At 43.6% G+C, this 18222-nt stretch overlaps 1 protein-coding gene across 2 annotated transcripts in view; it reads left to right on the forward strand.

The window, feature by feature from the left end:
- Positions 1-18222, forward strand: part of AMN (amnion associated transmembrane protein) — a 71408-nt gene that overhangs the window by 21176 nt on the left and 32010 nt on the right. For both annotated transcript variants that reach the window (XM_075844265.1, XM_075844266.1), the window contains exons 5-6: positions 3718-3839; positions 4894-4938. In XM_075844265.1, coding sequence (XP_075700380.1) covers positions 3822-3839; positions 4894-4938 — 63 coding nt within the window. In that variant the 5' untranslated portion in view covers positions 3718-3821. The remainder of the gene's footprint in view (positions 1-3717; positions 3840-4893; positions 4939-18222) is intronic.

The raw sequence follows: 18222 nt of genomic DNA on the forward strand, positions 1-18222 counted from the left end.
GAGGTAGCGATGAGCAGTAGCGGTGATCATTACACCGACCTGGATGGAATTTTTGTAATCTTCTCAAGGTGCCCGTGCAGTTTTTAAATTTATTTTTTTTTAATATCCAAAACCAGGGTTGGATACAAACAGGAAAAATCTATTCATTTCCTGTCTTTTAAAATCCATTCCTTTAAAAAAAAAAAGAAAAAAAAAAATCCATAAAAACTGCATTTCCCCCAGATTTCATGCCGGAACGTCTGTGTAATGAGACGTTTCCTAAGTCTTTGGGTTATGGGTTTTAAGCGACAAGCGGTTTCCTTGATCTCTTGAAGGGGTTGCCCAGAATTCTTTTTTAAAACTTTATTCAGAAGACAGCGCCACACCCGTCCACAGGTTGTATGTGGTATTGCAGCTTGACGGGAATTACCATAAATGTCTGATAGATGTGGGACCTATCTCCAGAACGGGGGGGGGGGGGGGGGGGTGTCACCCAAACCCAGTCCCGCCAGGTGGAGGATGAATGGAGAAGTGGCCGCACTCTATTCATTCACCACCTGTTCACATCTCTGCCTTGATGCCATGGTCGCCTCACCAAATGTGATGGGGGTTGGGACCCGCATCTCTGACATTTAGGCTGGATTCACACGACCTATTTTCAGACGTAAACGAGGCGTATTATGCCTCGTTTTACGTCTGAAAATACGGCTACAATACGTCGGCAAACATCTGCCCATTCATTTGAATGGGTTTGCCGACGTATTGTGCCGACGACCTGTAATTTACGCGTCGTCATTTGACAGCTGTTATGTGCGGGACACTTATATACATTATATGCGGGACACTTCTATACATTATATGCAGGACACTTATATACATTATATGCGGGACACTTATATACATTATATGCAGGACACTTATATACATTATATGCAGGACACTTCTATACATTATATGCGGGACACTTATATACATTATATGCAGGACACTTATATACATTATATGCGGGACACTTATATACATTATATGCGGGACACTTATATACATTATATGCGGGACACTTCTATACATTATATGCGGGACACTTCTATACATTATATGCGGGACACTTATATACATTATATGCGGGACACTTATATACATTATATGCGGGACACTTCTATACATTATATGCGGGACACTTATATACATTATATGCGGGACACTTATATACATTATATGCGGGACACTTATATACATTATATGCCGGACACTTATATACATTATATGCGGGACACTTATATACATTATATGCGGGACACTTATATACATTATATGCGGGACACTTCTATACATTATATGCGGGACACTTCTATACATTATATGCGGGACACTTATATACATTATATGCAGGACACTTATATACATTATATGCAGGACACTTATATACATTATATGCAGGACACTTATATACATTATGTGCGGGACACTTATGTACATTATGTGCGGGACACTTATATACATTATGTGCGGGACACTTGTATACATTATATGCGGGGCACTTATATACATTATATGCGGGACACTTGTATACATTATATGCGGGACACTTGTATACATTATGTGCGGGACACTTGTATACATTATATGCGGGACACTTGTATACATTATATGCGGGGCACTTATATACATTATATGCGGGACACTTGTATACATTATGTGCGGGACACTTGTATACATTATATGCGGGGCACTTATATACATTATATGCGGGACACTTGTATACATTATATGCGGGACACTTGTATACATTATGTGCGGGACACTTGTATACATTATGTGCGGGACACTTATATACATTATATGCGGGACACTTATATACATTATATGCGGGGCACTTATATACATTATATGCGGGACACTTATATACATTATATGCGGGACACTTATATACATTATATGCGGGACACTTATATACATTATATACGGGACACTTATATACATTATATGCGGGACACTTATATACATTATATGCGGGACACTTATATACATTATATGCGGGACACTTATTTACATTATATGCGGGACACTTATATACATTATATGCGGGACACTTATATACATTATATGCGGGACACTTATATACATTATATGCAGGGCACTTATATACATTATATGCGGGACACTTATATACGTTATATGCGGGACACTTATGTACGTTATATGCGGGACACTTATATACGTTATATGCGGGACACTTATTTACATTATATGCGGGACACTTATTTACATTATATGCGGGACACTTATATACATTATATGCGGGACACTTATATACATTATATGCAGGGCACTTATATACATTATATGCGGGACACTTATATACATTATATGCAGGACACTATATACATTATATGCGGGGCACTTATATACATTATATGCGGGGCACTTATATATATTATATGCGGGACACTTCTATACATTATATGCGGGTCACTTATATACATTATATGCAGGACACTTATATACATTATATGCAGGACACTTATATACATTATATGCGGGACACTTATATACATTATATGCGGGACACTTATATACATTATATGCAGGGCACTTATATACATTATATGCAGGGCACTTATATACATTATATGCGGGACACTTATATACATTATATGCGGGACACTTATATACATTATATGCGGGACACTTATATACATTATATGCAGGACACTTATATACATTATATGCGGGACACTTATATACATTATATGCGGGACACTTCTATACATTATATGCGGGGCACTTATATACATTATATGCGGGGCAATTATATACATTATATGCGGGACACTTCTATACATTATATGCGGGACACTTCTATACATTATATGCTATTAGATGCTCTGTGCTGGGCATTGATCTGAATAGTGAATCGGGGTTTGTTACGTTGGTTTCCTGTGAACTTTTTTGATATGATTAGGGGAGTTGCTCTTTAAAAGAGGAACTGTGCGGTCCTGGAGACGTTCATAGGGCACGGTTCAGTCCCAAATCTCTCTATAGGGGGGTTTTATGTAGGTGAAATTACAGCCCTGAGGCCTTGATCTGCGCTCCCTGAGGACTGGTGGGTGAAAACCGCCGTGATGCCGATCGTAATAATGACTATCAATACAGATACGGTGACAGCGGGGGATTATACGCAGGGATTTTTCTTCTTTAATCTCATTATTTCTCATATTAAGTCCTATAATGACTGGACGTGATCTGGAATCGCTGTAATACTGAGACAGAAAATTTAAAAAAAAAATAATTTGAAGAAATAAAACTTGAGCTGGAAAGTGATACAAGGACTGAAACTTTAGAAACAAAACCAAATTCTGACCCCCAATGGCTTCTCCTGTGGACAGGAGCGGTTCTGTAACATTGGTCGCCCCGATTCCTGATCCCAGCGCCGAGCAAATCATTTGTGAGTGGGTTTTACATATAACAAAAGTAACAAGCGCCAAATACGAAGATGGACAAAAGGTGTATTTGCTCCTGGGTCCCCCCTACTGTAGCCCTAACATATGGGACCACTCATTGTACCTCTCATTATACGCTCCTGCCCATGAGTCCACTGCCCACTTCTGTCCCTGCCGGTTGTCACTTTCCTCCCTTGGCAGGTGGTGCATAGAATTTTGAGCCATTTAAAAAAAAAAAAAAAAGAATAAAAAAAAAATATGTAATTTATTTATTTTTTTTTTTATAATTTTGAAGTTGCCAAATCAGAAGCCACGTACAAACGCTGGATTCCGAACACAAACTTTGAGAATGCCTCCAACTGGAACGAGCAGAGAGTCCCCGGCGCCCAGGATAAAGCGATGTTCCCAAGAGACAAGGTGTTTATTATCAGATCTTACGAAAGTTTTTGGATGTTCTAAAAAATATAAATGTTGCGCATTTATTCCAGAAAATGTAAAATACAACATCAGCGTAACCGTATAATATTTACCTTTAATTCTCACATTCTGTTTGTTGCATTTAGAACCATATAAAAATCTCCTGTTGCTGTATGGAGACCATCAGCAAGCAGGTTAGATGCTGCTCACCGATCCTAATTTGTCATGTGGGACTACCCAGCTGATTAATACAAGAACATCGAAATAGTCTGAATAACATGTGAACACCTAAGGGTATGTTCACACGGCTTATTTTCAGCCATTTTTCAGTCCGTAAACCCCCCGAAGAACGGCTGAAAAAAACGGAAGCTGAACGCCTCCAAACATCTGCCCATTGAATTCAATGAGAGAAACGGCAGGGCGGTTTTTATGCGACCATTTAAAAAAAAAAAAAAAACACGGGATGTAAAAAAATGCCCCTAAAAAGAAGTGCATGTCACTTCTTGAGCAGTTTTTGGAGCCCTTTTCATTGTGTCAATATAAAAACAGCTGCAAAAATTGGTCGCAAAAAAACGTCTCAAAAAGGATTTGTGGGTTCAAAAACTACTGAAAATCAGAGGCTGCTTTCCCTTGAAAACCGTTCTGTATTTTACAGCCGTTTTTCGTTTTGCGTGTGAACATAACCTTATTCTCACATTGGATATTCATGGGTTAACACCCCCAGGCTGCAGAGAGAATTAATAAGCCAAACAGACCTGTTATGCATTCATAGTGCTAAACAGACACGTAATCAAAATAACAGATCCATCAACAGCAGCTTGTTGACGTTCCCAGGTACTAAAAAATAAGACCGGCCCACAAAAATATTAAAGGGGGTTCCCACTCTTGTTTATTTTTAATTATCGTATGATGCAAAGTTCTGCAGTTTTGTAATATACTTTGTTTCAATTCCTTACCGTGTTCAAGATCTCTGCTTGCTGTCAGTGGATATAAACATTTATAGTTTACATAGAGCTTCTTCTAGCGGAATATGTGATGTGTTCTGTCCCTACAGAAAGTCTCCGTCTTTGTGCAGACGTCCCACACCCTGACCGATCTGGTAAGAAATTCCCATATTACAATCACATTGAGAAGTAATCCATTGTACGATACTTGTCCTCCCTCAAACATATGGCGGACCCCTATATGTGCTATGTCTATGTGAGGAGAGGTTATAAATCCAAACTCACATTCAGGAACACTTTCCCCTTAAAGGGATTGTCCATGATAAGAAATAGCTGATTTCTTCCAAAACAGTGCCACCCTTGTTCGCAGGTTGTGTGTAGTATTGCAGCTCCGCATCATGTGGCACTTTTTCTGGAAGAAAGAAACTTTTCTTATCCTGGACAACCCCTTTAAATAAGGAATTGCAGTTCCTCCGTTATTTACGTTTCTGGAAAAGCTGGGTGAAGACAAAGACGGTCGCTAATACAATCCTACAGCTATTCCTAGAGGCCTCTTGGTGCTGTGACGTATCCTCCTCTGCCCATATCAATATCTAATTTAAGTTTTGCCATTCAGGACTCCTAGGAAAGGTAAGTAGGAACTGTAATAGTAGCTATATTGGCACCCAGCTTTACCAGAAACGGATAAAAAGGCTAAATAGCATTTTTTTTTTTTTAAATATCTATTTCTGGGAAAGCTGGGTGGCAACCAGTCCTATAATCCATACCTACTGTATATGTCCAACACAGACCAAGATGGTTTATAGGGATAGTTATAATTTGTCTGCTGCATTTTCCAGATAATCTTCTTTTTTCGGTTCTACAAGTACTAACTTTCTGCTGAGCTGCAGTGTAAAGCATGGTGGAGGGACAGGGATGCAGCTTGAGCATTTGAGACTTTAGGAAGATTTCGACTCTAATATACTATGTAGTTAAGATGGGGTAATCGATCAGGTAAGCCTAACCCATAAATAGTGACCTATATAGAATTTTGAAGCCCAGCTATGGACGGATGTAGCAGAGTTAGGTTTGTAATTTGAGTGTGTGGTGACATCGCAGCGCGTTAACTGTTTTCTATAGGACTGCAGTTAAACCCTCTGAGTTTACTGTCATCACTGCATAGTAGAAATGATGACATGACACTATCGGCTCTGCTACATCTGTCCATAGAATGCGTTTGTTAGTAGTGATTAAAAGGAGAGCGTATGCCATGGTGGCCTCATTTCTATCCCTTTTGAACCATAATGCAGATTCTTTTTTTTTAGTATGTGTTACATCTTTTGTAATCCGGCATCTGGGATTTCAAACATTCCGGATTACTGGATTGGGCTCAAGATGGGAGAGAAAAAAATAGGTTGTTTTTTTTTACAGTCAAAGCCTTTAATAAAATGATGGAGCTGCAATCTTATTTCTATGTCTGATCTATTCACTGATTGCTCCGGTAGCGGAGGAGGGTAATCATTATAGACAGAGGAGGGGGGGGGGGAGCACTGCCGCCCCTTCCCCCGCCGTTTTATTTTTTTTGTACATCAATCCAAGACCACAAAGAATGCTCTTGTTCCCCTCACAGGGATTTCCCTAGGATTCAGAATCAGTGGGGGTTGGATATAAAACTCTTTGCTCATACATGTATCACACTCCGAGAGGCGAAACAACAGGACCAAAGTGGTGATGAACTCCAAAAAGTGGAAAATCCCTCTGCAAAATAGAAAAACAAAGATCCAAAACCATAAAAAAGACAAATCGAACCCAGCTCTGCTCCTAGTACGCTGGAATTCCTTTAATCCGGCATTTGATAATCCAGAAAGTTTGATAATCCTACGATATAAGGTAGAATCTTCTAAAACTGAGCAGAGAGAGGAGGTGGGAACAGTGTAGCAGATTTTGTGTTACTTTGTGCTTTCTTACATATATAATTCCATCCGTCCGATAATACAGAATATTTGATAGTCCGGCACCTATTCTCAACCCTATACTGTCGCAGATTAATATGGGTTTAATGTAAAAGCTTAATTACTGAACAATGAAAAATTATGTAACTTTGTAATATACTTTGTGCTTCAATTCCTCTGTTTTCAAGATACCCGCTTGCTGTCAATAAATGGAGACTATATTGTTTACATCTAGATATTGAAAACCTGTCCTGATCATACCCAATTGATGCAGGTGCAGTGCATAAAACTGGACCATCCACTATGAGAGACACTATAACAAGCTATGCACCTGTATGATTTACTGACAGCAAGCACGGATCTTAAAAATGGTGAAGGGAAACACAATAACCAGAATATTAGGAAGACACAGATCTTTTCAATATACAATGATTAAGCTTTATTTAAACAACACTCGGCAATCACTGCCTGTGCTTAGTTTTCTTCCTTAGCTGTGACATCACTGTGTGCTTTATCACAGTACTGTGACCTCACCCCATTTCTTATCCCCGTACTGTGACCTCACCGTGTTTCTTATTCCCGTACTGTGACATTACCGAATTCCTTATCTCCCTACTGTGACCTCACCGTGTTTCTTATTCCTGTACTGTGACATCACCTCATTTCTTATCTCTGTACTGTGACCTCACCGTGTTTCTTATCCCCATACTGTGACCTCATCGTGTTATTTATCCCCGTAATGTGACATCACCGCGTTTCTTATCCCCGTAATGTGACATCACCGCGTTTCTTATCCCCGTAATGTGACATCACCGCATTTCTTATCCCCGTACTGTGACCTCACCGTATTTAGTATCCCTGTACTGTACTGTGACATCACTGTATTATCCCTGTACTGTGACATCACTGTATTATCCCTGTACTGTGACATCACTGTATTATCCCTGTACTGTGACATCACTGTATTATCCCTGTACTGTGACATCACTGTATTATCCCTGTACTGTGACATCACTGTATTATCCCTGTACTGTGACATCACTGTATTATCCCTGTACTGTGACATCACTGTATTATCCCTGTACTGTGACATCACTGTGTTATCCCTGTACTGTGACATCACTGTATTATCCCTGTACTGTGACATCACTGTATTATCCCTGTACTGTGACATCACTGTATTATCCCTGTACTGTGACATTACTGTATTATCCCTATACTGTGACATCACTGTATTATCCCTATACTGTGACATCACTGTATTATCATTGTACTGTGACATCACTGTATTATCCTTGTACTGTGACATCACTGTATTATCATTGTACTGTGACATCACTGTATTATCATTGTACTGTGACATTTCAATTCTGTGTTTATTATCCCTGAACTGTGATATCACTATGTGCATTATTCCTGACTGTGACATCACTGCGTGCATTGAGTAGAGGATAATTGTCTTTTCATGTTCTGAACTTGCTGCTGAGGGTCGTCCTAGTGTAGTGCAGCCCTGTTCTAAGTTTTTCTATGGGCCACACGGCTACTTGCCCCCTGACAGGACATGACACAACTTCTCCCTCCTCCTCACAAATCTGTGTCTTGTTGTAAGGCAACTGGCTGCAGAGGGTCTTCTCACTGCTGCTCTCTGATATAGGAGACAAGGAGCCCTGAGCTGCGCCCCCATTGCAAAGCTCCACCCCTACAGATAAACTTTCCCCTAGTGTTTACTTTTATCATTTAGTGATGTCTATGTAGGCTTATTTACTTAAAGAGTCTCTGTCACCACATTATAAGTGGCCTATCTTCTACATGATGTGATCGGCGCTGTAATGTAGATTACAGGAGTGTTTTTTAGCTTTTGACCAAGTGGGCGTTGTACAGAGGAGTGTATGACGCTGACCAATCAGTGATCAATCAGCGTCATACACTTCTCTCCATTCATGTAATCAGCACATAGTGATCTTGCGAGATCGCTCTGTACTGTCACATACACACACATTAACGTTACTGAAGTCTCTTGACAGTGAATAGACATCACTACCAGCCAGGACGCGATGTCTATTCACACTCCCGACACTTCGGTAACGTTTGTGTGGGACTTAATGACAGCAAGCGTGATCTCGATGTGCTGTGTGAGTAAGTGACACACAAACGTTACCGAATTGTTGGGATTGTGAATAGACATCGCGTCCTGGATGGAGGTGATGCCTATTCACTGTCAAGACACTTCAGTAAAGTTAATGTGTGAGTAAGTGACAGCACATCGTGATCTCAGAAGATCACAATGTGCTGAGTACATGAATGGGTAGAAGTGTATAACGCTGATTGGTCACTGATTGGTCAGCGTCATACCCTTCTCTTTACAACGCCCACTTGGTCAAAAGCTAAAAAACGCCCAGTTGGGCATTAAGAAAGTCATTAGCATAAATCTAAAATAGGTCATAACTCCGTCAAAATTGATTGTTTTTCTAAATAAAAACCACTGTTCTCTACATTACAGCGCCGATCATATTATGTAGAAGATAGGCCACTTATAATCTGGTGACAGAGCCTAAAGGGGCTGTCCAGTTTAGAAAACCCACCACCATACACCCTATTAGGGAATTCTGAGTTAATAGAGGAGGGTCCTCTGTTCAGGATCCTCATCTCTCGGTCAGAGTGGAGAGCGGTTACATAGAGCGTCTTCCCCTCCGGAGGACCCGTCCTGTCCTGTATTACACAGACAACACATTGATATGAAGGGACACTGTGTAATACTTCATTTCTCCTGTGGTGGCGCTACAGGGAAACTGAACACTTACTACCATGTTTCCACACAGATCACAGCTGATCACCGGGGGTCTGAGCAGGAGGATATTTTGTGATCAGCTTATTCTATAACTAATGGGGAGAACCCCTTTAAGGAGATGCGTGAGGACACCTGCTCTATTAACGGGATATCACACTTTTAATGGGTCCATCCTAGAATTGTTGGATAAGATGATGTTTGAATGTTAGCCGAGGACCCTCACATACAGAGAACCACATCACCCCCTCCCCTTTAAAGGGAAGACTTGAGCTTCTTTTTGTATACTTGGGCCCCCTGACCTTGTTGCCTGTGTATTTCCCCGTTAGGCAGGGAATTCCCCCGATAAAGAAAGCAAACAGGTTTGTGGAAGAATAAAAAGAATGATATTGTAGCTGTTTCCTCCACGTGTCCCCTCCTGCTGATCCTCCTGTCATTATTAGACTCGGCCTGAGGTCAGTAGATGAGATGCTGCCTCACAGACCGAGCACAGGTCACCACAGGTCTAAGTGACGCTTCTTCTCCTATTATCTGCCCCCCCCCACCCCGGGGGGCTGTCGGTCTTCCTTCTTTGGGGGAGGCATTTCCTCCTGCATAGTCAAACTTTTCTTCAGGTGTAACTACACATAACACCGCTGTCAAGTTTTTACACCCGGTCGCAAAAAATATTTACGCATGCAACGATATTGCTATAATGTTTCTAACATGAGCCGTTGCCTAAACACGGCCGTGTGGTTATAGTTTTTGCTATATTCTAGCATGTTTTATATCTCACATACATATTATTGCGGTATACGTGTCCTCCGGGACGTCTGGTATAATACATGTTAGAAAGTTCCACCTGTCTTGACCGGATATAAGCTTCAGTATGCCACTATTTCATTTATGATATGCCATGAGTAAGGACACGAGTGTTGTCCGAAACGCGTAGGCACAACTACCATTGCAATCACCTGTTTACTATGGAATTTGAAACTTTTTTGGAATAAAATTGGAACATTGTTTCCTTTTAAAGCTATGAACGCTGGATCATAGTTTTTTCCTATCCTTTGCAATTGCTGCCGTGCGCCGTCACAAGGATCCGAGCGCAGTCTGGACTAAAGACGCGTGATTGGTGAGCTGGAGGATTCTTCCCATATTTCAATTTCAATTATTCCTTATGGGGAAAAAAGTTGCAAATGACAAAAAGTTTCCAATTTTGCAATTCTCCATTCCAATCGTTCCAGATATCTTGTCTTGCATTGTCTTGTTAGTCCGTGTCGGACCCTGGCCCACAGGCTCTGCATGTCCCCTTTAATGGCGTCACACACGCGGCTGCGCCCACACTCATCATATAATTAATGGGGACTGGCAGGGTATATATGAAATAATCCGAGACCGTTATTCTGTAACAATGTGAGCCAGCCCGACCCGGCCAGCAGTGCAGCAGAGATTTTTACAAGGTCTTTACTATGAGGGGCTTTTTGAGCTCATCGCCGCCCCCTGCTGGGTCTTGCACTATGTATAATTAGTGGGGGAGGGGAAGTGACAACTGCTGAGCTCATACTTGGCAGCATTGATATGAGCGGGCATTTACTATCCTGTTAATGATTCCGCATGTCGGTTCAATACGCCGTCACCTCGTCTGGAGGACTATGAGCTGAGTGATGTCTCCCTCTGTGTAGCTCTCGCTGCTGATGCGGATGGTAACAAAAATGAATTTTTAAGGAACGAGTTGCCATGGAAACATATTGCTTGTGTCAGCAGCCGTCAGTGATTGTAGACAAGTCTGTGGCGTGTACGAGCTAATGAGGGACGTTCTGTTTCATGTATCTACGTCCTCCGTTCAACTCATTAAAGTGCGCGGCTGACACGGCGGCCAAATGTCAGGAAATTTACTGACCCTAAAAATCCGCATTTTTATCATTTCCTATATTTAACGCTTTAGAGACCGGGGTATATCTGGTTTAGAGAGAAGCCAATAAATGGGAAGTGCTTGTGGGAAAGATGGTCCAGTGCTGAACCCTTCACCTCTGCCCCAGGGGAGCGAATCTAAGGGCGTATGCGCAAATTGGATCATTTTATTTACAATTTATCCTGTTTTTGTTCTATGTTTTGCTATGAATTGTCCGTTTTTTATCTGTATTTGTTCCGTTTATTTTTTTTTAAAGAATCAACAATTTTTTATTCTGTTTCTTTGCTGAAATACGGATGTAAAAAACAAAAACGCAACCAATACGGATGTGAATTATGCAAAAAATTGTAATACCAACTCATTGACTAATAATCCCTTGGAACACAAAAGCGCTCCAGGAGGACGGAGGGCATCTTGATTGTTGCGCCGCCCTTTTCTGTGTACGGTCACAAGACACATTTTATTACTTTTTGGCTTGTACTGGTTTAAATGGGTTTTTCAGTTTTTATGTAAAATCCTATAACAAGTTTTACAACTTTCTAAGCAGTTTTTCCTGACTTCATAAATGATATAATTAATTTTGTTCGCAGTCACCACTAGGGGGAGATCACAGCGTATGGATGCATACAGCCAGTATTAGACTCCATAGGGGCTGTAAAAGTCTGTATTCAGTGAGCTCCCCCTAGTGGCAGCTGCAGGTAACCACTAAGCAATGTCATGGTGAGGAGGGGATAAAGTGCCATGCTGGGCCCCCTCCCACCTTGGGCTCCCTAGCCGTCACGTGCCCTGCCTCTATGGTTGGTACGTCACTGGGGCTCCATAATAAGGCCACATCACATGCAAAAATTTGTAAAAATAAGGAACTGTCCCCAATGGTCATCGCTTTTTATGGACTGCCTGTAATATTACAATATATTTGATTAATCAAGACTAACACCCTGGGAGTAACGGGATCCGTGCAGACTACAATGATGGTCGGTGCATTGTGTCTGCACCGGTCGTCTCTATCTCCTGTACATTGTAGTTGTTTCTGGCCACGACTTAAGTGACATCAGATCCTTCCATCCCTCATGAATCATTCATCTCTAATCTACCACATTCTGAAGAAACTCATTAGTAACTGAGCGGAGACATCGAAAAGGAAAGAAATGAAATGGGAACAAAAAAATGTTTAATGACAACTGGTGAGAACAACGCTAAAGGGATGGATACAAGTCCCTGCAGACATCTTGCTGGAAGCCATAGTGGACAGAGGTGACGCATGATCATCCCCTAGGTCAGGTATATGTCCGTACCTATTCAAGAGACAAAGAAGGGTGAAAAGAGAATGATGGAAGCTTAAAGGATATGTCCACCTCTGATTAACTAAAATGAATCTACCTAAAAAGTTGAGTCACTGTGTACATACATTTACTTATCCTGTACTGATCCTGAGTTACATCCTGTATTATACTCCAGAGCTGCACTCACTATTCTGCTGGTGGAGTCACTGTGTACATACATTTACTTATCCTGTACTGATCCTCAGTTACAGCCTGTATTATACTCCAGAGCTGCACTCACTATTCTGCTGGTGTAGTCATTGTGTACATACATTTACTTATCCTGTACTGATCCTCAGTTACATCCTGTATTATACTACAGAGCTGCACTCACTATTCTGCTGGTGTAGTCACTGTGTACATACATTACTTATCCTGTACTGATCCTCAGTTACATCCTGTATTATACTCCAGAGCTGCACTCACTATTCTGCAGGTGGAGTCACTGTGTACATGCATTACATTACTTATCCTGTACTGATCCTGAGTTACATCCTGTATTATACTCCAGAGCTGCACTCACTATTCTGCTGCTGCAGTCACTGTGTACATACATTACATTACTTATCCTGTACTGATCCTGAGTTACATCCTGTATTATACTCCAGAGCTGCACTCACTATTCTGCTGCTGCAGTCACTGTGTACATACATTACATTACTTATCCTGTACTGATCCTGAGTCCTGTATTATACTCCAGAGCTGCACTCACTATTCTGCTGCTGCAGTCACTGTGTACATACATTACATTACTTATCCTGTACTGATCCTGAGTTACATCCTGTATTATACTCCAGAGCTGCACTCACTATTCTGCTGGAGGAGTCACTGTGTACATACATTACATTACTTATCCTGTACTGATCCTGAGTTTTATCTTGTATTATACTCCAGAGCTGCACTCAGTATTCTGCTGGTGGAGTCACTGTGTACATACATTACTTATCCTGTACTGATCCTGAGTTACATCCTGTATTATACTCCAGAGCTGTACTCACTATTCTGCTGGTGGAGTCACTGTGTACATACATTACATTACTTATCCTTTACTGATCCTGAGTTACATCCTGTATTATACTCCACAGCTACACTCACTATTCTGCTGCTGCAGTCACTGTGTACATACATTACATTACTTATCCTGTACTGATCCTGAGTCCTGTATTATACTCCAGAGCTGCACTCACTATTCTGCTGCTGCAGTCACTGTGTACATACATTACATTACTTATCCTTTACTGATCCTGAGTTACATCCTGTATTATACTCCAGAGCTGCACTCACTATTCTGCTGGTGGAGTCACTGTGTACATACATATCATTACTTATCCTGTACTGATCCTGAGTTATATCCTGTATTATACTCCAGAGCTGCACTCACTATTCTGCTGGTGGAGTCACTGTGTACATACATTACATTACTTATCCTGTACTGATCCTGAGTTACATCCTGTATTATACTCCAGAGCTGTACTCACTATTCTGCTGGTGGAGTCACTGTGTACATACATTACATTACTTATCCTGTACTGATCCTGAGTTACATCCTGTATTATACTCCACAGCTACACTCACTATACTGCTAGTCAGCAAGTTTTCTGTCAACCACCCCCCACGACACCTTAGATGAGCTTCTATAATGCAAGGGGGCAGTTACTTGATGACCTGTCTGCTCACAGCTGAGGCTTTACTACAATTGTATCTAATCTAGAAAACTCTGTGAGCTAAACAGCATAGGCTGGACCGATACATTGTAGCAAACTATCGGAACAGGAGAAGATTTGTGCTGCTGATATGTTTTGCTCACAGATCATTGTCTAAACTGGATACAATTGTAGCAAACCCTCAACTCTGAGAAGTATCAGGTCTGTACAGGTTTGCCTGTTGACCGTAAAGGAACACTCCAAGCAATGCGGATACATTGTCTTATGCCTAGTGCAGGGACTTAGGGGTCCTTTGGTGGTCTTTAAATCGGTGTCATGCTCCGCCCCCTCAGACCCTGCACTAGGCAAAACACTTGTTCTCTGCTGTTCTTGGCGCTTGTTGGGCATCAGTATTATTATTATTATTTATTATTATTATTATTTATTATTATTCCTTGATCTGCCATTGTCTATGGGTTCTGAATATCTTACAGTATTTTCGGTCGGGTTCCTGTAAGATTTGGGCACGTGAGATTCCCATTGTCATTCATTTCTATCTATAGACCGCAGGGAATATTCCGGAATTTCCAATTTGTCATTTGAAATGTTGGAAATTTTTAGAAGCCCTTTGGAAATAAGATGGGAAAAGACTGGTGATAAGGAAAAAGAGGATTGTGCTCCGCAGCAGACGATGATCTCAGGGGCTTTGTAGGATCTGATTTGGTCAACAGTCAAGGAATTTCTTTATTAAAAAGGTTGAGTAGATTCCGCCGCGGTTACATGAGGTTACAGATGCGCTTCCTTCTAAATAAACCACAGAGAAGTGCGCCACCTACTGGCAGAGGGTGGAATTCCTAATATTTTCTTTTCAATTTCTTTCTTTTTGATTCTGTAGGTCTATGTTCTGCGTTGTTTTATTTGCTTCGACAAATGTTGTTTTGAGATTCTGATCATACAATGAAATCTGGAAGTTATTGTGCTTTCCATTAAAACACTGAACGTACATCTCTTAGCCCTACTCCATTAGGACACGTTATGATCAGTGATTCCAGCTTAGCTGCATTGTCTTTCGAAATCTGAAGTAGTCTAAAATCCACTCCCTGTCTCATTAGAAGCTCAGGCTACTGCTCTATTCTTCTCCACCATGCTTTACACTGCAGCTCTTTCTTGTACAGATTGCTCAGCAGAATGTCAATACATGGGGGGATGATTTCATTACAGTAACGACAGAAAGATTATGAACTATAAGTTACAAATCTACCATAGAGTACCATTAATGTAAACTAAGGGGAGGAGCTTAAACAAGGGGGAGGGGCATGGATATTTGCTTTATTATGTATAGCGCTTCTATGATATACGCGCTTTATCACGGTTATGCTTCTGAATGTTAAAGCTGCCCAGTTAGGCTGTGATATGGAAGAAGGGGGTGCACTTCAGCATAACTTTGCAGATTTGTTATACAGGATACTAGGAAAGCTGGGTGATGTCCCCTATGGGCAGTTTTCTAAGAAATTTATATAATGAAGATCTGTTTGAATACAATTTATAACTATTTAACATCCGAGCAGGAGTCGCCCCCCCCCCCCGCTCACGTGAAATAATATCTGTGGTCTGTCAGCAGGGGGCGGTCGCACGGTGAGTGATGTATATTAAGAACAGGGGCGTTATTAAGGAGGTGTGTGGGGGGGGGAGGGGAAGTGGAAAGAAAAGGAAGTTCCAAAAATAAGAAACAAAACTCTGATCTGGGGGGGGGGGGCTGCGGGCGGCCTTTTAGGGGAATTGTAAGGAAGTGCGGCCCGTGTTCAAGGAAGAGACGGCGGATTCAGTAAATGAAACATCATTGAGTAACATTGTTACATTTTCACACAAAGTTATTACTAAGCAACTGACTAAATATATCCCTGCATATCTTTCCCACGCTTATCTTGGCGCGTTGAGAGTGGGCGCTCTCTGTCTTGGCGCGTTGAGAGTGGGCGCTCTCTGTCTTGGCGCATTGAGAGTGGGCTCTCTCTGTCTTGGCGCGTTGAGAGTGGGCGCTCTCGGTCTTGGCGCGTTGGGACTGGGCGCTCTGTCTTGGCGCGTTGAGAGTGGGCGCACTCTGTCTTGGCGCGTTGAGAGTGGGCGCACTCTGTCTTGGCGCGTTGAGAGTGGGCGCTCTCGGTCTTGGCGCGTTGAGACTGGGCGCTCTGTCTTGGCGCGTTGAGACTGGGCGCTCTGTCTTGGCGCGTTGAGAGTGGGCGCTCTCGGTCTTGGCGCGTTGAGAGTGGGCGCTCTCGGTCTTGGCGCGTTGAGAGTGGGCGCACTCTGTCTTGGCACGTTGAGAGTGGGCGCACTCTGTCTTGGCGCGTTGAGAGTGGGCGCTCTCGGTCTTGGCGCGTTGAGACTGGGCGCTCTGTCTTGGCGCGTTGAGAGTGGGCGCTCTGTCTTGGCGCGTTGAGAGTGGGCGCTCTCTGTCTTGGCGCGTTGAGAGTGGGCGCTCTCTGTCTTGGCGCGTTGAGAGTGGGCGCTCTCGGTCTTGGCGCGTTGAGAGTGGGCGCTCTCTGTCTTGGCGCGTTGGGACTGGGCGCTCTGTCTTGGCGCGTTGAGAGTGGGCGCTCTCTGTCTTGGCGCGTTGAGAGTGGGCGCTCTCTGTCTTGGCGCGTTGAGAGTGGGCGCTCTCTGTCTTGGCGCGTTGAGAGTGGGCGCTCTCTGTCTTGGCGCGTTGAGAGTGGGCGCTCTCTGTCTTGGCGCGTTGAGAGTGGGCGCTCTCTGTCTTGGCGCGTTGAGAGTGGGCGCTCTCTGTCTTGGCGCGTTGAGAGTGGGCGCTCTCTGTCTTGGCGCGTTGAGAGTGGGCGCTCTCTGTCTTGGCGCGTTGAGAGTGGGCGCTCTCTGTCTTGGCGCGTTGAGAGTGGGCGCTCTCTGTCTTGGCGCGTTGAGAGTGGGCGCTCCCTGTCTTGGCGCGTTGAGAGTGGGCGCTCTCTGTCTTGGCGCGTTGAGAGTGGGCGCTCCCTGTCTTGGCGCGTTGAGAGTGGGCGCTCCCTGTCTTGGCGCGTTGAGAGTGGGCGCTCTCGGTCTTGGCGCGTTGAGAGTGGGCGCTCTCGGTCTTGGCGCGTTGAGAGTGGGCGCTCTCGGTCTTGGCGCGTTGAGAGTGGGCGCACTCTGTCTTGGCGCGTTGAGAGTGGGCGCTCTCGGTCTTGGCGCGTTGAGACTGGGCGCTCTGTCTTGGCGCGTTGAGAGTGGGCGCTCTGTCTTGGCGCGCTGAGAGTGGGCGCTCTCTGTCTTGGCGCGTTGAGAGTGGGCGCTCTCTGTCTTGGCGCGTTGAGAGTGGGCGCTCTCTGTCTTGGCGCGTTGAGAGTGGGCGCTCTCTGTCTTGGCGCGTTGAGAGTGGGCGCTCTCTGTCTTGGCGCGTTGAGAGTGGGCGCTCCCTGTCTTGGAGCGTTGAGAGCGGGCGCTCCCTGTCTTGGCCGTTGAGAGCGGGCGCTCCCTGTCTTGGCGCGTTGAGAGTGGGCGCTCTCTGTCTTGGCGCGTTGAGAGTGGGCGCTCTGTCTTGGCGCGTTGAGAGTGGGCGCTCTCTGTCTTGGCGCGTTGAGAGTGGGCGCTCTCTGTCTTGGCGCGTTGAGAGTGGGCGCTCTCTGTCTTGGCGCGTTGAGAGTGGGCGCTCTCTGTCTTGGCGCGTTGAGAGTGGGCGCTCTCTGTCTTGGCGCGTTGAGAGTGGGCGCTCTCTGTCTTGGCGCGTTGAGAGTGGGCGCTCTCTGTCTTGGCGCGTTGAGAGTGGGCGCTCTCTGTCTTGGCGCGTTGGGACTGGGCGCTCTGTCTTGGCGCGTTGAGAGCGGGGGCTCTCTGTCTTGGCGCGTTGAGAGCGGGGGCTCTCTGTCTTGGCGCGTT

This window comes from Rhinoderma darwinii, chromosome 12 (genome assembly GCF_050947455.1).
Source record: "Rhinoderma darwinii isolate aRhiDar2 chromosome 12, aRhiDar2.hap1, whole genome shotgun sequence".
In the NCBI taxonomy this organism is placed as follows: Eukaryota; Metazoa; Chordata; class Amphibia; order Anura; family Rhinodermatidae; genus Rhinoderma; species Rhinoderma darwinii.